This window comes from Watersipora subatra, chromosome 4, assembly GCF_963576615.1.
Source record: "Watersipora subatra chromosome 4, tzWatSuba1.1, whole genome shotgun sequence".
NCBI classification, from domain to species: domain Eukaryota; kingdom Metazoa; phylum Bryozoa; class Gymnolaemata; order Cheilostomatida; family Watersiporidae; genus Watersipora; species Watersipora subatra.
Genome location: NC_088711.1, coordinates 27,402,984 through 27,429,308, shown reverse-complemented (window position 1 = coordinate 27,429,308; position 26,325 = coordinate 27,402,984). Strand labels below are relative to the sequence as shown.

Below are 26,325 nucleotides of genomic sequence, written 5' to 3'. Positions count from 1 at the left end.
AATTTAGAAACAAGCAGATGTTTTAGTCAGCTATGCGCAGCTCAATAACCAGCAATGTCTGACACATACCACTGTATTCTTGTTTTATAATCATAAACAGCCAGTCTTTTTTAGTAGCAGTAGTGCATTTCACATTCCAGTATTGCATTTCACATTCCAGTATTGCATACCAGGTAACTTATTTACACTATGCAATAAATTTCTGTAACGGAATGAGCAATGTCCTAAAGGAAAAACTAAGCTATAGCGCCAGCCATAGGAAACCACTAACCAGAATCATTTGAGTGGTAAAGCTGCCACCCGAGTATCAATTGGCTTGTTACTGTAAGTCCTCTTATATAAAGGACAATTTTCATGTTTGTTTAGAGAAATAGCATTTAAACAAGAGTCTGTTCTTAGAAAAATTATAACTTAGAAAACAACCTTTGAAACAGATTAGAATATGAGTTTTCCCACTAGAAGACTTGTCAAGTGCATTAAGACAGGAGAGCACAAATCCGTGCTATATTCAGATGTTTTCCAGAGCCATCTAATTACAGTCTTGCCTTTTTCAAAAAGATGAAGTTTTGTTGCGAGAAGTATCGGTAGGAAAAGTAGTACGTTGAACTTCAGTCAGCGCTTGAAAGGCAATATGCTCACAAGGACTGTCTGTGTTGGTCTAAGTCAGCCAATATTATATCACCTACTCTGCATTACAGTGATAGCATTTTATTCAACAATTGTGATGGTCCACAGCTGTAATGTTACAAATAGTTAAAAAAACAAATATATTTTTATTTTTGCAACATGTTTTATAATCTTTTAAAACTAACGGTACTACGCCTTCAAAAGTATTATAAAATGGGATTTTCTGCGTGAATGTAAATTAAGTGAAAGATTTTTAAAAACCCAGTTAGGATTATGTTAAAATAATTACATGTACAGTCAAAAATTACAAAGAGTTGCTCTATCTTTAGTAAAATAAAAGAGACTGGATGCATCAGAGTAGGTCAGGCTTCAGACCATGTAAATAATATTATTGGCCATTATTACTTTGTTGTAGGGCCTACAACTTTTCTGCTGTAAAGATATCGAGTTTTCAGCGATGCAAAGAGATGAAAAAGTAAATAAAACAGTCCGGGTTGTCCTCAAAAGTCACAGCCATCCGTCATTTACTAGCAGTTAACTATGGTAGCTTCTTTTTGCCAGAATAAAAAGTCACATGCAATTCCTATCAAGCTTGAAGAAAATTCTCCTGTTTGACTATATCCTAATTAATCCTAATTCAGCGTATCATGCGCTTGAGTTGGTTTCAATCGTTATGGTTGGAATTGTTTCTTGAGTACCTGCTTTTGAATTCATGAAAGGCATAGCTGTGCGAGTCCATATTTTAGGTTATTTCGACATTGATGAACTTGATCTACCTGTCTATCTTGATCATTGGTCAGTACCACAAAGTACTATGTGTGTGTGTGTGTGTGTGTGTGTGTGTGTGTGTGTGTGTGTGTGTGTGTGTGTGTGTGTGTGTGTGTGTGTGTGTGTGTGTGTGTGTGTGTGTGTGTGTGTGTGTGTGTGTGTGTGTGTGTGTGTGTGTGTGTGTGTGTGTGTGTGTGTGTGTGTGTGTGTGTGTGTGTGTGTGTGTGTGTGTGTGTGTGTGTGTGTGTGTGTGTGTGTGTGTGTGTGTGTGTGTGTGTGTGTGTGTGTGTGTGTGTGTGTGTGTGTGTGTGTGTGTGTGTGTGTGTGTGTGTGTGTGTGTGTGTGTGTGTGTGTGTGTGTGTGTGTGTGTGTGTGTGTGTGTGTGTGTGTGTGTGTGTGTGTGTGTGTGTGTGTGTGTGTGTGTGTGTGTGTGTGTGTGTGTGTGTGTGTGTGTGTGTGTGTGTGTGTGTGTGTGTGTGTGTGTGTGTGTGTGTGTGTGTGTGTGTGTGTGTGTGTGTGTGTGTGTGTGTGTGTGTGTGTGTGTGTGTGTGTGTGTGTGTGTGTGTGTGTGTGTGTGTGTGTGTGTGTGTGTGTGTGTGTGTGTGTGTGTGTGTGTGTGTGTGTGTGTGTGTGTGTGTGTGTGTGTGTGTGTGTGTGTGTGTGTGTGTGTGTGTGTGTGTGTGTGTGTGTGTGTGTGTGTGTGTGTGTGTGTGTGTGTGTGTGTGTGTGTGTGTGTGTGTGTGTGTGTGTGTGTGTGTGTGTTTTATTTCACCTTTAAAGATTACACAATTGAATTAATACTCGAGACAAAATATAATTAACCAATGCGTGAAAAAATAACAATAAGTAAGAAATGATGATGGGGCCCATTGCGAAATGGCAAAGCCAGTGGTACGCGAGCCCGAGTCAGCAGCACAAAAACCAGACCGTAACACTCACTCTCCAGACTGGAGATGGTGCCTCAGTTCCACCTTATATTTACCGAGACATTTTATTGATCTTATTGAATTAGGTAGTCGATTCCACAGCGCAGGTGTTGCAAAGTTTGAGGATCGTTGACCGGCTAAAGTTAGATGATTAGGTACGGGAAGAGAAAGTAATTGATGACGAGTATTATAAAATGGTAGTGCTGGATCACATTTTGAGTAAAATAATTTATGGGCTTGAATAAGCAACTTATATTTATGCAATTTATCAATAGTTAAAATATCAGAGGTTTTAAATAAATCGTTTGTTGGAAATCCAAATGGCTTACGGTTAATGATTCTGACAATTTTCTTTTGAAACTGTATTATTTTGCTAAGATGAATTTTGGATGCATTGCCATAAGTTTCTATTGAATAGCATAATTTGGAGTGAATAAGTGTGTAATAAAGCATAATCAGCAATTTTTTTGGAATGAAAGCACTTATGCGGTAAAAGATGCCTGATATAGGCCGTAAATCTAATAAAAGCTTACGAGCGTGGGAAGACCAGTTCAAATTTTTATCAATTGACACTCCAAGAAATTTGACTTCATCAATTGCTTTAATAAAAGTGTTATTAAAAAGAATAGGCTGATCAAATTTAATTTTGCTCTGGTAATTTTTAAAAACAGTAAAACAGGTTTTGTCAAAGTTAATGGTTAATTTGTTCGTTTGACACCAATCAGCTAGTTTTTCAAGATCAGATTGGACTTTAGGTAAATCGTCGTTTAGGTTCTTTGAACTCATAAACAAATTGGTATCATCAGCATACAATATAGGAGTTAGATGAGTTAAACAATCACAAAGATCATTTATGTAAATTAAGAATAAAGTCGGGCCTAGCACCGAGCCCTGAGGTACGCCACAAGTCAAATTGTCAGCGTTAGAAAAAGTATCATTAATTTTTGTTGTTTGGGTTCGGCGGGTTAAATGTCTTACATTACTGTTATTAATAATATTATACAAATTGCCTAAGTAAAGGAGATGTAAGATTGTGGCACTTTTAACACAAAACTCTTTTAAATGAGCTAAACTAAACCTAATGAAATTTGTTTTAATGGCAATACTGGCTGTTAGAAAAGCAGATTGAAGATTGCCTTGTTGTTTTAAGGCCGTGCTACTGCACTCAGGGGACCTCAATTAAGTTCCATGTTTTTTCATCGGAAAAGTGTAAATGGCGACAATATTAACTAATGAAGAAATATGCTAGCTGGTGTTTCACAATATACATATTTATTGATTTGCATGTCAATTGTTGAAGTACAAATTGGAAGACAGTAAGTTGATGATAGGAAAATTATTGAGTGCGAGAGAGGACAACTAAGCACAACCAGCCGTCTTCTTTATTCAGATATATAATTTAAACTTTTCACAGCAGTTGATTTAGAAGACAATTTCTAGTTTAAAATACAATAACATAAAAGTAAGTACTAAATAGTTTTTGTTATGTATATAATAAAGTAAGTTTATTTGCCAACGGCCAAACTAGCTATAAAAACCTCCTTAAGTTTTACAAATACGTCCTTTTAGTCATGTTCTTTAAAATGGGTTATTAAGAAATTTGTGTCAGTAGGCATAACCGTAAAAACATCTCAACCAGAAGTGAACTTTGTAAGAAATGGAGCCAATTAAAAAATTCCATGTGACATTAAAAGATAATTCTTGATTTACCAAAAAAAAAAGGTTTATTTGAAACTTTTTGCACTTGAAAATATATGTAATACAGCCAAACCAAGTCAGTTGGTAAAAACTTGGCTGATTTATCAAATGTCATCAAAACACATAATTCATAACTTGTGTTGATGACTTCTGCAATACATCTATCTAACTCACAACTGAGACAGCGATACTGTTGGAAGGTTTAGTTGTTCTTTCGAAGTCACCCTAACATCTTCACCTAAGTCAATGTCGTTGTCTTTGTGAGGTTCAGCAGAGTATGTTCTCTCCTCAATGGTATCATCATGTATTTCTGCTGAAGCCTCATCTAGTTGATTATCACTATTTGGCGGATCTTGCTTGTCTGCCAGGAGTGATCGACAGCAGATAACTGTACACCAAATGGTAATTATTATCTCAGCGATAGCGACTACTATAAAAACAATGCTTAGAGAATTGAAAAGTTCTACAGTTGAATAATTACAGCGATAATAAAAATCATAAATTCCATTACGGCAGAGGTTACCATTTTTTGTAATGGTAATTCCGACAGCTGCAAGACTGACTAAGACTATACACCAAACTGCTGCAGTTAAAGCATTCCAAATTAATGTTGCTATGATCCAGCGGTACGTGTTTATCAGAGATGTTACTAGTCCCAGCATGCCTCCGTATTGAAAGAACAACCCGAGCCATATTCCATAGCTAACGTCAGAGAAATGTCTTATCCGTGTCCTCATGCTCTCATAGCGAATCAGCACTACTCCAAGTATCAAAGCAAATACTCCAAACAGAACCTGCATGCCAGAGAAAATTCTGACATGAAGTATAGCCTGTTTTTCAAGCCGGGTTTCACAAATATTCCCTTTCGAATTTAGCTTTCCTATTTTCAACATTCTTGTTCCGATTTCTTATGCTGAGTTAATACAGCCTCAAAGTCTTTCATTACTAGTCTCGACTAACGACTCTACGCTTGATAGCGATCAAATTAGGTTGTAGCCATGGCAACCGACATATGGCTATTGAATTTTGTTGCCAATATGTTAAGTTTGTAATGTTTTGCCTTCTTAGCATCTTACTCTCATGCATTAGAATTCAACATACCAATGTACACTATCACTATATATATAGTATACTGTATACACTGTGTACACTATCAATGTTTTATTTAAGTATTTACCTGTATACTTTACTATTGCACTATTTTAACAGGGAAAGTGGAGACGAGTTTGATGTCTCTGAATTTGCACAAACGCTTCAAGTTCTTAAACAAGTTATTGCAATTTTTTTCTTTTTTAATGTTTGTTATAGAAACAATAACTTATATGTATTGGTCGGTCATAATCATGTTGGAACTTAATGTTACCAGGTTTTGACTATTTCTTACTGGTTGACTCCTGCACAATGTTATTTAGACTGTAGCGGACCTCAGGCACGATGTTATTCAGACTGTAGCGGACCTCAGGCACAATGTTATTCAGACTGTAGCGGACCTCAGGCACGATGTTATTTAGACTGTAGCGGACCTCAGGCACGATGTTATTCAGACTGTAGCGGACCTCAGGCACGATGTTATTTAGACTGTGGCGGACCTCAGGCATGCTATTATTTAGACTGTAGCGGACTCTTAGTCTTCCGAATACCACAAGTGCTACAGAGTGTAATTTTACATATTGTGCAACTTTTCAATGAACAGTCTTAACGTTGTAACAAGATGATCATATCATCTTAGCAGTCTGTAGTCTATAGTAAGCAGTCTGTAGTCTATAGTAATCAGCCTGTAGTCTATAGTGACAACAACCATTTGTATTTGACTTCAATTCAGCATCTTCTGACAGCTTTATTTTAACCATTTTTTGCGGTGCACTTTAGTGTAAATCTAATTTAGTGTACATCTACTTTAGCGTACATCTACTTTAGCGTACATCTACTTTAGCGTACATCTACTTTAGCGTACATCTACTTTAGCGTACATCTACTTTAGCGTACATCTACTTTAGCGTACATCTACTTTAGCGTACATCTACTTTAGCTTACATCAACTTTAGTGTACATCTACTTTAGTATACATTTACTTTAGTGTACATCTACTTTAGCGTACATCTACTTTAGCGTGCATCTACTTTAGCGTACATCTACTTTAGCGTACATCTACTTTAGCTTACATCAACTTTAGTGTACATCTACTTTAGTATACATTTACTTTAGTGTACATCTACTTTAGCATACATATACTTTAGCGTATATCTACTTTAGTGTACATCTACTTTAGCGTACATCTACTTTAGCGTACATCTACTTTAGCGTACATCTACTTTAGCGTACATCTACTTTAGCTTACATCAACTTTAGTGTACATCTACTTTAGTATACATTTACTTTAGTGTACATCTACTTTAGCGTACATCTACTTTAGCGTGCATCTACTTTAGTGTACATCTACTTTAGCATACATATACTTTAGCGTATATCTACTTTAGTGTACATCTACTTTAGCGTACATCTACTTTAGTATACATCTACTTTATTGTACATCTACTTTAGCGTACATCTACTTTAGTGTACATCTACTTTAGCGTACATCTACTTTAGCGTACATCTACTTTAGCGTGCATCTACTTTAGCGTACATCTACTTTAATGTACATCTACTTTAGCGTACATCTACTTTAGCATACATATACTTTAGCGTACATCAATTTTAGTGTACATCTACTTTAGTATACATTTACTTTAGTGTATATCTACTTTAGTGTACATCTACTTTAGCGTACATCTACTTTAGTATACATCTACTTTAGCGTACATCTACTTTAACTTACATCTACTTTAGTATACATCTACTTTAGTATACATCTACTTTAGTATACATTTACTTTAGCGTACATCTACTTTAGTGTACATCTACTTTAGCGTACATCTACTTTTTTCATATTTCTCTAAAGGGTGTTATTAATTGTCAATCCAATCCTCTTTCAATCACGTTTTTTTTATCAATGAGATTAAATCAGCTTTTAGGGCATGTGGTCACGAACTGTATGACCAACATGTCTGAGCAGTTTGGAATTTGTTTAGGAGAGAATGCTTTTGATTGATGATGGTCTCTCTCCTTTAATCACTTTAATAGTATCCTTTCTTGAGATAATAAATAATAAATATCTCATCACATTCACAGCACTGTCAGTTTTAACGCTTCAAACGATATATCGGTCCTAAAATGTACAGCAAGGTGGTCAGTACTCTAGGACAATAAAAACTTTGCACTTCAATTTGGTTAAAACGTAATGGTTGGCCGAGAAGCTAATTCTGCAATTTATATACTGGTTACCAGAGCTTAAATGTGATGAGGTCGATGAGGTAAGGGTAATACCACCAGTAAAAAACATGTCTAGAAAGACTTTTATAACAAGTGATTTTATTCTTCATTTTCTATGCATTTAATATTTAATGTTGCATATTTTGCTAGTTTTACATTTTATTGGATGTCTATCCATAATATTTGTTGAGAAATGGTGTGTAGCAGCCTGGATTGCTTTGTTCTGTGGGTCTCAAAGTATACGTAGTTGTCAGTATTTAGGTCATGTGATCAAATTGTTTTTTCCGGGCTAGTAATCAAAAAAGTTCTTCAGGATCATACTTCGAACTCAGATTTTAAAATAGCCTTGAAAGTTATAGAAGTCAGTTAAACTGTGTTATCTATGTGTTCTAAAGCATTTGGTCAAAGGTACGCAATGCAATGAAACGAACCTTTTAATAAGCGTAACTATCTGGTAACCATGGCAACGGTAAATGTGCTAAAGCTTATTGAATGCTTGGTTAAACTACAAATGAAATCTATCAGGGCATCGGTAGTAGATTAATGCAAAAAATTTTGTTTGGAATGTTCTCATGCTGTTCAGAATAGTTATAAACGAGGTTCAACTGTACTCATTGAAATTAACTGCAGTTTTAAATGGCTTATCAATAAATTAGTAGAATAGTGAACGTGCTCAGAATTGACCAAACTGAATATGTCTACAAGAGACAATCTTGGACCTTAATTATTTGCTACAGATACTGTTTGTTAGAAATTTTGAATTTTTTTTGAGAATTGTACGGCAAAACCATTATGTGGGTTCTCTAATTTTCTATGTGAAGTAAAAACTCTACATTTTTGTCACAGCCACTTTTAACAAATATGAATGACATAAATGGTTACCATCAATTACAAACTAGCAAAAAGTGACATAATGACTACGAGATAATTAAAAGTGAGCGAAATAAACGCGTGACAAAAAGTATCAGTGAAAAGGTGCTCCCAGATGAACCAAGATAATTTTGACATTTCTATGGTTTCTGAAAATTGATAATCTTAGATTTCAATTCATGTTTATTATGCACTAAGTTTCTGAAAGATCATCTTCTTTGGTATTAATACGGCTAAATATTGCTGTTGCGTCATATGTTGAGTAGCCTAAGGCGAGTGTAATATGTTAAGTGGAGTCATATGTTAAGTAGCCTAAGGCGAGTGTAATATGTTAAGTGGAGTCATATGTTAAGTAGCCTAAGGCGAGTGTAATATGTTAAGTGGAGTCATATGTTAAGTAGCCTAAGGCGAGTGTAATATGTTAAGTGGAGTCATATGTTAAGTAGCCTAAGGCGAGTGTACTAGTTACCAATTGTCTACAATATGTTTTAGGAGCGAGTCATTCTGCACAATCTTTCAAAAAGGCTAAGCCAATGCATTGCCTCATTTAAAAATTGCTTCAATGATTCTGCACTCTATTTTGACAAATGCTTTGGCTCATTTGTGCCCCAACTGTTCTATACGTTTCAGCTATCTTTATATTGTTTTAGTGTGGTTGCATAGTGTTGTTTATTACACTTATTTATAACACTTTGTTTTGCTGGCCTCTCAAACATGTTGTTGCTACGGCGAGTAAAATATTGACATCTCTTTTAGTTGTGAGTTATTTACCTCCAGCATATTTTTTTAAATGGGCAACTCCAAAATTGTTGGTTTTCTTAATCAGAAGTACATGTACATCATTTTCTCAGGGTCAAACAAGGGAAACTTTCAATGGCAACCAGTTAGGCAAGAAAATGAGGCTTAAGTCTTTGTATTGGTACAACCACTAAATGGTGTAAACTGATTGCTGGATCAATCGGGTTAGCTGATGGAATTTGTTAATGTCCAACCAAACTACTTGTATGTGGAGAAACAATGGTATAGGATGCACAACCATATAGGCTAGTTTATTACAATCTGATGGTGCAATATCTGTACAAAGTTGCTTGAAGAAGATAAGAGTAGGTAGAGAGCTTGGAGATTGTACAAAGAGGTACCTTCTCTAGAGCCTGACATCAATCTATGAACACAGACCTGAACATAAACAGTGAATGTGAACACTCTGATTGTTGATTGAGTTGTGAGAAATCTGATTCCAATCTGATACACATGCTACAGACAGTACTGTTTCAGCTATTGAAGCCTCATCAGTGCAGCTCAGAGCTCAGGCAAGGGACACAAATCCCATTACTAATGAGAGTCGACTTCCTGCCATGAAACAACTAAATTGTCTCACAGACTTCAGAGTTCTCAAATCACTTTTGTGATTTGAGCACTTCTACACCAGTGATATTTTGTACATGTACAGCGTATTACTGGCGTATGAGATTCATTTTAGACATTTCATCTGAAGATTGTGATATTTACTGTACCACATGAAACTATTAGTAATAAAATGTTTAACTTATAGAGTGAAATTCCACTTTTACATATTTTATATATATATATAAAATAGATATAGATATATAATAGATATATAATATATATATATATTATATATCTATGTGCTAGCTGAATGCTCGACATTGCACGAGTAATGAGAGTTTTTGTATAGAAAATTTACTTTTAATGAACATATACAACATTTACCATTACAACCTTTAAATGTAGATGTAGGTGTTTGTTTATTTCTGCGTAATGTGTTTATTTCTATGTAATTCATACCGTATCGGCTGCAGTGCCTACTACAGACCTATACTGACTGCAATAGTCTTGTTGGCTATATGAGTTTAAGCATTTTTTTCATGTATGGGCATGCATTATTTTCTGGTATGGCTTCACAAATTTTTCTTCTGGTATGGTTTTAAGTATAATGCTAGCTGCAGTGTTTAAGATTGGCATGTGTTTCAACTATGTGCCCTATTTATTCCATTATATAGCCAGTTGGACATTGTAGTGTGTTGGGTGTAGTGTATTGTGTATAATGTATAAGATAAATGGATGTCCGCAGAACTATAGATTGAAATTAAGTTCAGTTCGCAGTGGATTTCACATTCTTAAAACTTTATCGCTATATATGTACAGACGAACAGATAGACAAACATTGAGATTTATATATATAAATGTAGATATACATTTTTGTCATTTTTGCATTCACAGGCATAATTATATGAGTATTTATTTATAAACTTATTTCAGCATTACGCTTGATTGTACTAAATTGTAATTATACATGCTCTGCTTTTTCATGCTTATAGAGCTCGAGTAATAAAGAGCTATACTTATTCACCAGCCATCTTGCTTGCAACAATTAGTTGTACATGAGAACTAATACTCATTCAACGTAAGTGGCTAGTCAGTGCTGACTTCCACAACAATAACATAACTGTGCACTACATGTATATTATTTGAAAGAATAGTTTAATGGAGTTGTCTGTTCTTTTTCTGTGTTCGTAAGTTCGATGGCCACTACGCAATGCGCAAGCCAACGATAGCTTGAAAAAATAAATGGGCCCGTTTTTTTAGCCATCAGGCTATTTTTAGCACTGGTGCCCTTCTTTTCTTCCTTAGGTTGTTTACAGTTCTCAGTCTATTGCCGTTCGTTGTCTGCGACGCATTTGCTGAAGAAAAGTGATTCATAAGTTGTTCGTTTAAGAAACATTTGTCCTAAAAGTTGTAAAGAGCCAGTTTTAATAATTTAATAGTGTTATTGCTTAAAATAAAATTTGTAGACAGTTACTAAGATTACATCAATCATTAAGTTATATAGTTGGATAATAGGCTTATTGGTTAGAGAACGACATGTTTGTATCAGAACATGGGCATATTCTGTAGCCGTAGTACTTTCTCACTAATGTGTAGGTTTTGTTTGGCGGTGCATTAATTTTATTTAGAGTTATAATTATTAAAGACACCATTGTTATTTATAAGCTATTTTTATGTTAATCTACGTCAATTTCAGCATCACACTCGACTCTCGGGTAGTAGGGGTTTGCCTCGTTTGGTTGAGCAAGGTTATTAGGGTCAAACAGATTTAAAGATTTGATTGATAGGTTTTTCTGTATTTATCAATATTTGGACAAAGTAGGTATTTTTAGCCATCCAGTGGGTGTCTTGTTCAGATTTAGTTTGAGATCCTGGAGTGTTCAAAACACTTGAATAATTGGCTCTTTGAATCGACTTTTTTATTTTTTGGTCTGTGATCTCATAACACCACATATCGGCGGGGTTTGCTATAGGCTGCAGAAAGAAAAAAGCTCAACGTTCAACCATAAATTTTGTCACTTGTTGTTTTAGCAAAGCTAATTCAAATCTGGCTTTGGCATCAGTTACTCTCCTTTCCCTTTATGTTAGTTAGAAAGTTAACACCATTTTTCTAAGCCATTTCGAAAGTAAAAATATCTTTATTCTGGGTTAGATCCCAAGCAGCTGTTACATGTTGTAGGTGAGAACGGCATAGAGACTTGTATATTCTGGGTTAGATCCCAAGCAGCTGTTACATGTTGTAGGTGAGAACGGCATAGAGACTTGTATACAAGCAGTTTAGCATTTTCAGGTCCCACTAAAGCACCTTTGATGACATCCAGTCGTTTATTAACTTCGAGCTAAAAAATTTTGTAGTATGTCCACATCAAGCTCTAGTTTTGCTTGCAGGGTCTCTTTCAAAATACTCAACATGGTTTGTATCCTTATTGACTGTGTGGTACAGTGTGGGTTTCTGTGGCTTGATTGGAGTGATTGTCTATTTGGAGTCATTAAAGTGCATCTTCGAAATTGTTGCTTACTCACAAAAAGGGGTTCGCAATTTTCCTTAAATCTGTCTGATCCTCTGATGTAAAGACAGGTTGGTGCATCAATCTGTTTATAATGTTAGTGTTAAATATGTTGCTTAGTAAGTGTTTGTTGTGTATGTTTTTGTATGCTGGTTTGTAAATTTGTGCTGTTGAAAGACTTATATCATCTAATGGGATCTTCTAGTTATGTCTATAAAACTTTTGCAAAAGAGCAACCATTTGTGGGAATGTGATGCAGTAATTGCACTCAAGATGAAATTGACTACCCATAAAACATTTTATAAACAGGAGAATTCTGCAAACAAACATATTTTAGACAGCTCAATCGGTTAAAAGGACATTAAAAATAATGTGTTAACAGAATGAGTAGGGCCTTTCATAATTACTCAAATTAAACAGTATTTTTGAAAAAACCGAAAAAAACTTTGAGGATACTGATGACATGATAAAGAGTTGAAGTAGTGCTTTCTTGGCCTGAAGTTTACTATTTGGTATATACGAGCTGCAAAGCTGATGCAAGCAGGACGTAAGATTACAACATTCCTTTTGTCAGGTCGCTGCTAGATGTTCCTCGTGAATTCCTTTTTTTTAGTTTTGTTTATGTTGTGATTCAAAAATCTTTGGCAGCCTCAAATTAAAAATGATCAGAACAATAATTTTTTATGGTAGAAGCCAGTCTTCATAAATAAATTTCAACAAACTGGTTTCGCGCTGCACACTTGTGCCTCAGCTTCTTGTAGAATGCCAAGATTAGTGAGCTGATTGTACCGCTTAACAAGCCAAAGTTGTGCTACTTTCCAAGGATTTGGTACACTAAATGGATGCAACCTACAAGATAATGTTTAAAAAAACAAATTAGTACAATAGTGAAAACAAATCAAAATCACTTTCTTCTTGGAAGGAATGATATATCTTTTGTTTTAACCATAATCCTGATCAAACGCACTTTCCAGATGTTAGCAAGTCATTTCAGATTTAATACCATCAAACCCATAGTGACAAATAAGGACTCAGTTATAGTCACTCAGAATTTTGTACACTCAGTTACACACTTTGTGTAAAGGATATTTCACATTTATGTCAATTTTACCACATTACTTTGATCACATTTACTGTCTACAAAATTCATAACTATAATGACAACATACTCTCTGTATGATATGTTTATTGGCACTTTATTTGGAGGGTATAAAAATTTATGAATGACTTATCTTGGCTGCTATTTACCGTGTAGTACTGATATTTGAGTTCGCTTAACTCTCTTCTTATAATAGTGCCTACCTATACCTTTTCGAATTTTTTACACACAGATGATTGATCATTTCCTAGATAGCGTGTTAACCAATTTAAATGCATAAGACATCTAAGAATTGAAACTTAGCTAGTTTTGGTAATAGGTTTAATGCTATGGACACTAGCCCTTGCTCGTTAACCCATTTCTGTCACACTGATGAGTCGGCAATACTCTTAAATCCGGTACCAAAAAGGGTTGCGGAATCTAGTGTGCTGTTTCTTATCAGATTTAGTGTAAGTCGAGTGGCTTTGCTGATTGTTCGGCTAACAGGGTATTTTGAATTTCACTAATAAACATACACATGTACTAGCTGTACAACCCGGAGTTGCCCGGATAATGAAAAAGTCTTATGGAAAATTTATTTGTACTTACCATATAACAACATTTGCCATTCTAGCTTTCTAACTACATATCATGAAAAAAGTGTTTGGTGTAATTGAAATAAATTGAGAGAAAATAAAAACTGCTGTAAAGGTTTTCAAACTTTGTCAAACAACTTTTAAACTTTATATCATGAGGAAAATGTTTTGGCAGGTCAAATAAATTAAAAAAATAAAACGACTCTAAGGTTTAGATGTAATTGTGAAATAATTAGCAAGTAATAGCTAAATTAAGTCGGTTTTGCTACGATTACAATAAAAATTGATTCGGTAATAATACAATTAATACGAACTGAGAAAACAAAATAAAAATCTTGAATATGTAGAATCAATAATAACCATTCTTGCATATAAGTGTGTGTGTATAAAAAAGGTTACTGTTCCAGCAGAAGCTAGCTATTCATCAAAACTTTGAATACGTCAATACTGGTACCTCTTGATACCGGTAAAAATGAGATATCGTACTGTCTTTGTCTGATCGAATGGCGAGATAATGTTGAGGCTCTTCCCATGGAGACAGTATAATTGTCTGCGTGAGAAGAATTGGCAGCTACAGATACAGATACAGCTACCTCAGACACAGCAATTAGACCTTACGAAAAATATTTCTCAACGGGCATCATAACGCGTGAATTGGTAAAATAGTCAGCATTCGCTATAGACGGAATGACACACATATCCACACACATACTTTGAGAAATATATATATATATACAGTCAAACATGGATAACTCGCCCACGGATAGCTCGAACACATGGTTAATTCAAACGGTTTCTTTGGTTCGTTCCCACGTAATGATAAATTGCTATAGATAACTCGACCTCAACTCTGTTACTCGAACAGTTTTTTGCCCAACGGCTACCGAGACGGTTGTTATCGCTTTAGAAAATCACTTTATTCCAAGTCATAGAGGTAAACCTCAATTTTTCGTAAATCATAGGTGTCGTTATTACCACTATCGGCAAAATATTTTTGTCAACGACTTTTCTAAGGGTTTGGTGAATTTTGATTTTTACCAAACATCCGCTTAGCGATCGCCTTTCGGAAGCATGGAAAAGTGAGGTGACCTTCGCATAAACTTCAAGAAAAATCGGCAAAATTGATCTCGGTTAAAACGCTCAAAAGAAAAAGATGACTTTTCTTCTGAGCATTTCAACAACGATCAAGTTTTGCCAATTTTAATCTAAAAAACGTCCTGGCAATAACATCACCTCAATAAAAGAATCTCAAGTGATAGAAAAATTTCCTATACTTTTTGATAAAAAAGTTTTAAACTTTACATTAGAAGCATTTAATTTGAAACAAGCCATTTATGCTTTTGATTTCTATGATAGCTTGTATATGTGCATGTATCTACTAATAAATAAATAAATACATGGACTTGTGACAGTGCTCTGATAACTTGAACGCTCTGATAACTCGAACACTTTCGCTCGGTCCCGTGAAGTTCGAGTTATCCATGTTTGACTGTATATAGATGAGACAATCTAAGAGAGGATGTTGTTTCTAATGTGTTAGGTATTACAGGTTCTATATACCAAGAACAAAAGCTGCTTATTTTCTTGCTTTGTTACCTTAATTGAACAGCAATCAGCCAATCAAATAAAGCTGTGAACTATGTTTGCACCTAGAATGTCAGAAACTGATTTCCACTATAAGATCGATGTACATGGAGCCCAAATTATACATGCTGGGGTTTGTGTAAAACTGACTACTACTGAGGAAGTATAAGAACTGCTAATCTTAGATGAATTCCTTTCAATCATATATTAAATATTCAACTTGAATAGTAAACCTTTTTCGACGAATAGACTCAAAACAAGGACTGAACATAGCATCATGCAGTTTTTGGTGGGTGTAAAACTTAAATGTCTATGCAGTAGGTAGATCTAAATTGGCTATTTAGAGTAGAAACACAAAAGTAACATTTATTTTTTAAAATCGCAAGTAAAATATTTGATGTGAACCAGACTGCTCGTACTTGTATTTTGATTCCAAGAAATGCTTTAATAGACATCTTTCTCATCGTCATGGTAACTTTAGCCCTCGTCTGCTCATATCCCTCTGCCAAAAAGTACTGAGTTTTTAGTCATGAATCTATTCTTGTTCATTCTTGGATAGCTAACGAAACGTTCATCTTGGCAAATTTCTATTTTTTTAAATCAAATTTGTCAAGTGAACAATGATTTGTTCGGTCTACATGACATATTGTTGATCTAGCTTATTAGAATCATCTAGGCTCAGTTGAATTTCAATACTGCTCAGAATGGCATATTTGGAGGTATATTTTAGATTTACAAAGGTTAATAGGTTTTAAACAGATATCTTCTGAGAATAGTTAATTTTTACGAACAACTTTTAAATTTAGCTAATCGTCGGCATTGACTGTGATTCGTATGGTTATGTTTTGCAGACAAATTACTTTTTTAGGTCACAGCTTCAAGCTTGCATCACAAGTGTTTTTTTACCTCCAAAACTGGATATTTTTGTAACATGCTAATCACTGCTGAAAAGCAAAATATTTTGGTTATGTTGTCATAAATAAGTGTAATTTTAATATGCTGTCAGTTAACCTGTTGCTGCCAGATAAGTGTTGCTGCAAGATTGTATTTCTTGAAAATGTTTCGAAAATTGTTTTTTTATTGAATATTATAAGTTTGTTTTGCCGGCAACAAATGTTTACATCCTTTACATATTAAATATTTTAGTTTAAAGGTTGACTTGCAAAAAAATTTACATTACAGTTATTTGGTTACAAAAGATTCACCATGTCTTACTCTGCTGTGTTGTAGGTGCAAAATATGTGGAAAGATGATTACAAGCTCTTAAAAGCTAAAAAACAACCAGTTAATCGTAGTCATCACGAAAACGCCGTAGGTTGGAATCCCTTTCCAGAACGGCTCCAATGTTACGTAGTTGAACACGATGGCTTCTGTTTACACTTTTATGCAACCAGATTCGTCAAAATGTTTTCACAAATATACTTCACACATTCAATAAAACCATGTCTATTGTCCTTACATGTCTATTTCATCATCATTGTAATGCTGTCACTTTGTGCACTGATACCTGAAAACATACCGGTAAAGTTTACTCAATTTTTTAGCCTCAACTCGAAAGAGTGCATATCTTTTTCTGACGAGCATGAACATGAGGAGCCTGTGATAGTCGGAAAATGTTGCAGAAGTTGTTCGCGTTATTTGGCAGGAAGTATGGGTCACGTGATCAGATTACGACTAGATGATTAGACCAAACTAAGGCGAAACTGTAAAGTAGCGAGCATCTATATTTGATAAGGGCTTTCCGTTAAACCTGAAGTGCTTGTCGTAAACTAGTGCTATGAAACGTTTTATATTGAGCCTTTTATTGACGTTTCATTTCACGTAATAACATCACTTGTCAAAACAATAACCACGTCGAGTTGTGTATGTCATCAAAATAAAGGGATTCCAAACTACGGTGTTTTTGTGATGGCTGCGATTAACTGTTCATTTTTTTAGCTTTTAAGAGCTTGTAAGCACATTTCCACATACTCTGGACCTACAACACGGCAGAGTAAGACATGGTGAATCTTTTGATACCAAATAACTACTGTGAATTTTGTTGCAAGTCAATCTTTAACGAATAATCTCTTGCCCAAGTGCTCTGAAGTGAGACATTTGTGTTTATATGTAGATGTCCCATACACGACGTGTTCTATCATTATACAAGCAAATAATAAGGGTAGGAAAAACATGGCAGTCAGCAACAGGTAACCAGATGGAAACAGAAAGAGAAAGTAAATATATTATTGCAGAATCTCGAAGGCTGTTCAAACAAAACCAGAGTGTAAGTTACACCATCAATCATAGTTCATTAGCATTGTGAATATTTGGCAGAGCTATTTTCAACTGCCATGTTGATGTGAGCACTGTTAAGCCTTGACTACACATGCTGACAAAATGTATAGCCCATGCATAACATATACATATGACATAGACTTGTTGCTACATGCCGCTATTTATCCATACATAACTTTGAAAAAGAGATTCACCGATGAGAATTGGTCTTCATGTGGTGAAGGACATGGCATACTTTCTAGATCTTAAAGGTTATGTAAAGGTTATTAGCATGTTAATGGTATGTTGTTGATCGCAACATGTTTGAAGGCAATTTAGTTTGTGCAGCTAGTTGTACTGCTATATTTCTACTCAAGAGAGAAAAAACATTACATGTTAATAATGAAGGTCAGCGAATAACAACAAGAAGAATTTGTGTTCGTGAAATTAATTAAATTAATTAAACAAGAATACGAAGACATTTGTTCTTTCAATGGATATAAGCAGCTTTTCGCGAACCCCACGGCCTTCGCGTAGCTGTTATGAATAAGAATATCTTTACATAAATATAATTACATAAAATCTTTTCATTGTACAAAAACCTATAATTATAATTAGTTATATATTATGAATGCTTTCAGGCGTGTATTTATCTGCCTGAAGGTAAAATATCTGTGAGCTTGGTAAGGATTTGTTTTGACAGAAATAAGAGCAATAGTAGAGCGAATAACTTCTCTTTCAGAGTTTGCTGCGTTTAAGTTGGTTTTTTCTTGAAATAACCACTGCTTCAAGTACAAAATTTAGTTGGGTACATATATTTTTATATGTTGTTGAGCCGACACATTCGGTGCCCTTGTATGAGCTTGGATAATGTAATTAAGTTCTTCTTCATTTATATGGTAATTAAACATTATAAAATGCATTTACAAAAAAACTTGTTTGTTAGCATTAAGTAATAATGATTTTAGCTCAAACAATGAGCATGTACATGTAGAAATCTCTGTTTATATAAATCCCAAAGTCTGTCATATGTCTGTCCAAGTCTAGTGGCTAACATCCTCTAATGGAAAATCTACTTCACATTGGATTTGAACTCACGAAGATTGCAACCAGAGGTTTATAAACACGCGAACCTAGCAACAAGGCTAAGCCATTCTTACCACTCCCATTGCTCTTACCATATACTGTATATCATTTTCATGATTGCACATGCTAAATTGCTAATTAATACACTGCGCCCTCGGGTTACGATGCCCCTGTTATAAGATGATTTTGCCTCATTATATGGAACGAGATGCTTTTTCTTCCCCTTAAGACAATTTTTTTTAATTTTTTTCCGCCATATGATGTAAACAAAAAAATTCTCAAAATTAAAATTTGGCCGTCCGTGTACTGATTATGACGAAATACCGAAAATACCGATATGCTACTCGCTGAAATCCCTCCTGCAGCGCATGAAAAAGATCTATGTTGCTTGCTATCTCAGTTTAGCGTTACTCGTTATAGGTTATAGCGAAAACGAAACCGCAAATAGATAAATGATAAAATTGATACGTACTAAAACTTAACTTTTATTATGTGTTTAGTAAGTAAAAATCATTCAAGCTAAACTCAACGTTCATGTTACACGTCTGTCTGGAAGGTAAGAACTCTCAACGGTGCATTCTGCACATAGTGCGTTGTAATGTTTCATTTTCTTGCAGATCATAACCACTAAATACACTAAAGTTACTGTAGGTAAATATAGTTACTAAGGTTGACATACTGTTTTGTTACTAGTTTTTAATATCTACAGTACGCATATGAAATTTTGATGATTTTTACCATGAGGTGTTTGCATTAGATAATCACTATGGGTTTCTATACCACTCTGTACGACATTTTCGCCTTATGATGATCACACTGAAACAAATTAAAATCTTACAACTGTATATCAAATAATTTTTCATTGTAACCGTACATGTGGTAAAACAGACTTTATTTAACCATTACTTGCTAATTATTTCACCTTCACATTTAAACACCTTTACAGTTGTTTAATTTTTTCTTTTAATTTACTTCAATAGAAACAATTTTTTCATGATATGAAATTTAAAAGTTACAGTTGTTTGAAAATTTTGAAAACTTTTACAGTTGTTTTATTTTTTCTCTTAATTTATTTGAACTGCACAAAACACTTTCTTCAGGATATGAAGTTTGAAAGTTAGAATAGTAACTGTTGTTATATATTAAATAAAAATAGATTTTCTGCGCAAAGACCTTGTTATTACCCGGGCAACGCTGGGCATTCAACTAGTATGTATATATTTATAGCCATGTGCTTGAGAACCTTTGTATCATGGGCATAATGTTTTTGAAGCTGTCCATGACAAACTTTGTGTTGAGTGGTTTCTCATGGTCAGTGTAATAGTTGTGTGTAAAAGTGTGCTTTATACATCAGGTCAAACTGTCATTTTATTTTTGAACAGGAATCATGTACATAAAGCATAACTAAGCTGTGGTTTATGATGTTGTTATTATTTGCAGGAAGTAGGAATATTTATTATTACAGCAAGAAATATATCTTTTCAGGAAATTAATTACTTAGTCTGTATTTGATAAAATGATTTCCATTTTGTTGTAGCTGACGGACAGAGAGACTATTGAATCAGCTATAAAAGAAGGAGAAAGCAGATTAGAAATAGGTATGTTACTCAGATGCTTTCTTGTATCTTTCTACATGAATGCCAACTCCTAGCAGGTGACCCTTGAGATCATTCTACATGAATGCCAACTCCTTGCAGGTGACGCTTGAGATGTCACAAGCTATTTTGGACTTCTATTTCTGCCTAATAGTTTAGGCCATACCCATGGCTGCTAACACCATTAAGTCTAACCTTATATACACAAGCTGCACGCCCCCTGATCCTAGACCTACTTATCCTAGTAATAACAACTTTCCATCAACTGAGAAAGTACTTAGGATAGCACAACTCCCTTTGAGCTGAATATCATATTGAAGCTCAAAGCTTGTAGAACACAATAAAACAACAGAAATAAATACTGCAAATAGTTTGTTTCACCCTCGTTCAGAGATGTGATGTTTTAGAGGTAACTGAAGAAACATAATGGTAGGTGTAAACCGAGTCTGATAAAATGTGTATACTTTGAAGATATATATAGAGTGTATAAAATGTGTATACTTTGAAGATATATATATAGAGTGTATAAATGTGTATACTTTGAAGATATATATATAGTGTATAAATGTGTATACTTTGAAGATATATAGAGAGTGTATAAATGTGTATACTTATAAGATATATATAGAGTGTATAAAATGTGTATACTTTGAAGATATATATATAAAGTGTATAAAATGTGTATACTTTGAAGATATATATAGAGTGTATAAATGTGTGTGCTTTGAAGATATATATATAGAGTGTATAAATGTGTATACTTTGAAGATATATATAGAGTGTATAAATGTGTGTGCTTTGAAGATATATATATAGTGTATAAATGTGTATACTTTGAAGATATATATAGAGTGTATAAATGTGTGTGCTTTGAAGATATATATATAGAGTGTATACATGTGTATACTTATAAGATATATATAAAGTGTATAAAATGTGTATACTTTGAAGATATATATAAAGTGTATAAAATGTGTATACTTTGAAGATATATATATAGAGTGTATAAATGTGTATACTTTGAAGATATATATAGAGTGTATAGAATGTGTATACTTTAAAGAATAGAAAAACAACTAGTTTAGTGATAAGTTCTTGTTGCTGAGGAGAAGCTTTTTAGTTTTTGATCAGCTTGCTTATGTTTGATCTTCAAGACGGAGAATTTCAGTCAGAGTTTCATTAGAGATTAATGTTCTTACAGCAGCCATTTATCATTTCGTAGTCAGCCAGAAGTGCCTTTCGTGTTTCGGCGATATATTCATAACTAATAGTCTAATCAATTTGAAACTTTTGCATTATGCTGAAAATATTTACCACACAAAGCACTAAAGTTCGGTAATCGTACGTAAACTGGAAGTACAAAAAAACTCATGGTCTATCGTCTGCCATTTTTAATTGTCAGTTTGTTAGAAATGCCCTCTATATTTTGGCAATATCTCAAGAAATAATACTCCAATCAACGTGAAACTTTTGAATACGCTAAAAACATACACCCCACCAAGGGATCAAAATTTTGGAAGTAGAAAAATTGGAAGTATGGGACTGCAAAAAGAACTTGTGTCCTGTCAGCAGCGTTTTTTTATTTCTCATTCTTTTTTGCAATATCTTAAGAACCCGGTAGTCGTATCAACTTGCTACTTTAGAATTATACTCAAGTCCTCTGACTCAAAGCCACTAAAATTTCATAATCTTCTGTAAACCAGAAATATGTAACAACAAAGTAAAACCGCGAATTCTAGTGTACTCAGACATAGGATCAGGTGGAGACACACACCTTAGTTGTGAGTTATCACGGGCCCAGCCTTGCAAGTGTTAAAGCTCAATAGTATTTAGTCTTGAAGCCTGTCTAGTATATTCTTAGCATTCAGCTCTGCAGCGGGCAGACTGTTACTGTGGAAGGAGCAGCTAACTCTGTTCCTACTCACCAGGCTAGTTGTGAACAGTCATAGAGAGATAGTGGTTACACCGTGCAGGCTTTATTAAGGGGCTGGATTTATCTGTCCCTTACTGAAATTAGTCACGCTCACAAATCTCAAAAAATTGGAGTTGCTATCTCCACGTAAGAGTGCTCTGATACATGGACTCAACTGCAAGCTAGTATCATAGAATCAATTATATCACTTATGAACTACTTACAAAGTTAGACACTATGAGCTGCTTTAAATCACAACATAATTTATTGGACCAAAGACAATTGCTATTCAGTTCTTCGCCAAAACTAATAGTTATAACTGACTTGAGATGACCGGTAGCTGCTGCTCCACGACTGAAAACATCAACATTTTTGGGTACAAACTAAGTTCTCAAGTGTTTCTATTCTATGTTGGATGATAGTGTATTTCTATACGAGTTCAAACATATGCACCTACCTTATGATTCTAGCGACTTGGTAAGAACATTTTTTTGTGTAACTTAATTTTTTTCTAACGGAGCTGGCAGATATTTAATTTTGATGTGATGATGGCATAAATCCTAAAAACTGCTTTTATCAGTTGGAAAAAACGTACTTTACAAAGCTTGTCTCACTGTCAAAAGTGAACACAAAGGTGTCTTACCAAAACAGACTTATCAAATTTATTTATATTGTTCAGGATCAAAAAATTGGCACACAACATTTTTACTTGAATTTATCTAAAGCGATGACCCAGAAGCACAAATATCACTAAAATAATTATGGAGACCCATCTGTCTCAATGTACCGGTTTATCCACTTTTCTCATGTTTGCTTGTAAAGCTAACGTAGGAACTGATATAGGAGCTGATGTAGGATGTGTCTTCTATCTGCCCATACAACCCCAAACAATACATACATACCCGCTCCAATGCTGTTATCACTTGAAAGAACGTACAGCTGACGGGTCTCACTGTATTAACTAGTTGTTTGTAAACTGTAATAACTATTGACCTCATTCAATATGGCCATAGAATTGCATTGATAAAGTTTGAGATTCAGTTTCCTTGCATACAGTTATAAAATTTGTTGACATATATAATGTATAGAATTGCTATTTGTCTACTGCTATGTTTATTACTGTAATTTTAAACTGTCCAGCACTTGTTCTGCACAGTACTGTATCACCACTTAATATAGCAAAGGTGTCTACCAACTAGTAGTGTTATATTTTGGTGATTACCAGTTGATGGGGATTTGATAAATTGATAAGTTCACTTACGATGGCTGGCCAGTCCTAAAAACTCTACAAGAACGTTGTTTAGTAGCTGTCATCTTCACTTCTTTTCTCGTCTGCTCATTGTTGCGCATGCGTTGACTGTGTAGGATTATAACTGCCAGGTAACATTGGTTTTCTAACCAGTTGATTTCATATGTTTCTAATTAGCAATAATACAGCTAATAGTATACGAATTGTTGTAGGGGTACACTATAAAAACGCTTCATACAGCAAATGTGTACAGTAACTAATAGTATATGAATTGTTGTAGGGATACACTATAAGAACGCTTCATACAGCAAATGTGTACAGTAACTAATAGTATATGAATTGTTGTAGGGGTACACTATAAGAACCCTTGGCCAAGGCCGGTAAGTACTCCTTGTGTTTAATGCTCTCCAGAACATGATTGACCTCCAGAACTAGCTCATGGCTGATAGGACACATTTTTCTTCTCATTTGCCAAGAGTGGTTATATTCAATGTGCATAGTTCACTCTGCACTTTTTCTGCAACAATTTTGCTTCTTTACTCATGAGTAAAGAAGCAAAATGATATAATGATTCCTATCATGTTTTTGTGCATTTGTTGCACATGATATTTGTCTATACAATTTGCAGTTAACTTTTCAAAATCGTTACTCAAGCAAAATTATTAAAAAAAGTAATGCGAGATAGATGGCATAAGACTATTAAAAGGGAATTGTGATAGTTGCTTACAATTGGTTCTATGTAGCCTGCGATGTAGAAGAGAGAGCTTATAGTTGCAATAAGTATAATGACATGTAAATCCAGGTCCCACTTTCAGTAATAACAATACTCAAAGGATTACAGCTTAGGACAACAGTTGCAAGTAACTATAACAGCCTCAGATATCTAAAAAAACAATAACTATTCAAACAAATGCTTCTCTCAGAGTGTCTTAGAATAATGAAGTGTTGATTAAGTACGAATTGGTGAGTAGCTGTATATTAAATAAATGCATCTTCCACAGCATTGAAGGCTGATGAAGCATTGATAAATACAAATAAATAAATTTCCTAAGAAATGTCGTTTTGGTCCTCAATATATCCGGTATGTATAGTTTTTGGCTTGACTTATCTCTATTTTGTGTCTATTTTATTTGTGTTCATTAAATCCTTTTCCAGGGAATACCACCCTCTGATGTGATTTGTGTTTATTAGCATTCTTATTATAAGTTTTGTGCACATCAGCAATCCTTCCGCAGGGAAAACCACTCTCGGGAGATGCTGACCCGCAGACGCCACCCGGTTAGGCTCTTATAAGTCAAACATACTGCCACTAAGGGTCAGCAACTAACAACTGGCTGAGTGCAGAACCGATGAGTATATAATTATAGCCAATATATTGTGACTTCACTAAATTTGAGTCTTCTCCAACACTCCATATATATTTTCTGGCCCAAATTTAATTTTATCAAGAGGAATTAAAACTGCCCAATGACAGCTCCACCGTGTAAACATGTCCTAGTGATTGACTTCAGAAAGTCACTTTCTAAGTTTCAACAGTCAATTATAACAGGGTCATAAGGTTAACCGTTCAGCTTCCAATGGCGATCAAGGAGTTGCTTGACCATGTTAATTCATCTCGTTTACTTTACTATATATTTGTGACAGCTGCTGTAGGTTTGTCACCAGCTGCCAGACCTGCATTCCCTGGTTGCAAGTTGGGGCTGCAAATGTTAGGCGACTAGTTATGAACACTTGGGGGTTTAGTGGGCGGTGTTAGCCCCCCTCTTCAATGAGATACGGGGCAGCGCCCCTGAGCTCTGGACCTTTTAGGCATCAGCAACCCTCAAAGTATGCATAAATGCAATCAATTGTAAGCATCGAAATCTACATAAATATATTGCTTATGGTTCATGGTAGGCAAAACTTTTTCTTTATTCAATGAACGATATAAAACTCATGACAATACAGATTTCTGTAAAAAACATTGAAAGAACAAGAGCTATTATTTCTTTATTGCAATAGCTTTTGTTCTGTCGATGTGTCCATGGCAGAAATCTTTCACAACTGATACTGTATCTGTATGTATTTCAACATCTTTATATATGTGTAATATTAGAAGATTATTTAGATGAGCCTGCCCAATAGTGCTCTTCATCGCTGTTTTGATTTGCTTCAATGCAGAAAAGGATCTCTCACTCACTGCATAGTGGCATTAGTGGCAGGCAAAACCAATACAAGTGTACTAGATTAGTGAGCCTCATCGCTAGTTGCTCGGAATTAGTAGTTGGAAATTCCAAGTGAATGAGCTTAGACTGCAATTCTCAGCACTTAGCCGTTAAAAATTACTAAAATGTTAGGGCGGCTCAGTCGCTCCAGGAAATACGGGCCTGCCAGCCCAATTTGTAACCTATTTAGCCACGGGAGTTCCTAAGAAAACGGTGAGGAATGGTGACAGCCACTGCAAAGGAAATTTTCATACATGTCATTTGGGCAACTATAATAATCCCATTATTATTGGTTATACGTTACAGACTCATATACCACAGCACAGTATGCTGCCCCTCACAGCCAGAAAGAAAAAAAAGTCTGACAAGATTTTGGGTCGCTCCAAGCCAGCTTATATGAAATCATACAACATTGGAGACATGGATAAGGACTGAATGACTGACACAAGCTGCATGTATAATGATAGAGGATGTATTGTTCAAGAATGGATGTATGAAGAGATTTGATTGGCTGTGAGATGAGCTTTAGTTTAATTAGCGTCGACTCTAGTAAACAGTGTCTTCTGGCTGGGTTTTGCTTTTCATCTCACAATTTCATGATATGTGAAAGGAATGTTTTGTAAATAAAAAATATGTTATGTAATAACACTAAGTATAGATACATCTACATATAAATGCATTTAGCATTAAATTACAGGTTTGCATAGCCT

At 34.8% G+C, this 26,325-nt stretch overlaps 1 protein-coding gene across 1 annotated transcript; it reads left to right on the top strand.

The window, feature by feature from the left end:
- Window positions 1-1,311: 1,311 nt before the first annotated feature.
- Window positions 1,312-26,318, top strand: LOC137393387 (LYR motif containing protein 1-like). The gene is made up of 5 exons (XM_068079921.1): window positions 1,312-1,422; window positions 17,427-17,579; window positions 20,193-20,253; window positions 23,760-23,791; window positions 25,922-26,318. Exons 2-5 carry the CDS (start codon window positions 17,427-17,429, stop codon window positions 26,048-26,050), a joined length of 375 nt encoding a protein of 124 aa, XP_067936022.1. The 5' UTR covers window positions 1,312-1,422; the 3' UTR covers window positions 26,051-26,318.
- The last annotated feature ends 7 nt before the right edge of the window (window positions 26,319-26,325 follow it).

Coding starts and splice junctions, on each gene's coding strand:
- LOC137393387 (XM_068079921.1), top strand. CDS start 17,427: ATGTCCCATACACGACGTGTTCTATCATTATACAAGCAAATAATAAGG. Junction 17,580..20,192: donor TGTTCAAACAAAACCAGAGT/GTAAGTTACACC, acceptor ATTTTGTTGTAG/CTGACGGACAGAGAGACTAT. Junction 23,792..25,921: donor AGAACCCTTGGCCAAGGCCG/GTAAGTACTCCT, acceptor TATACGTTACAG/ACTCATATACCACAGCACAG.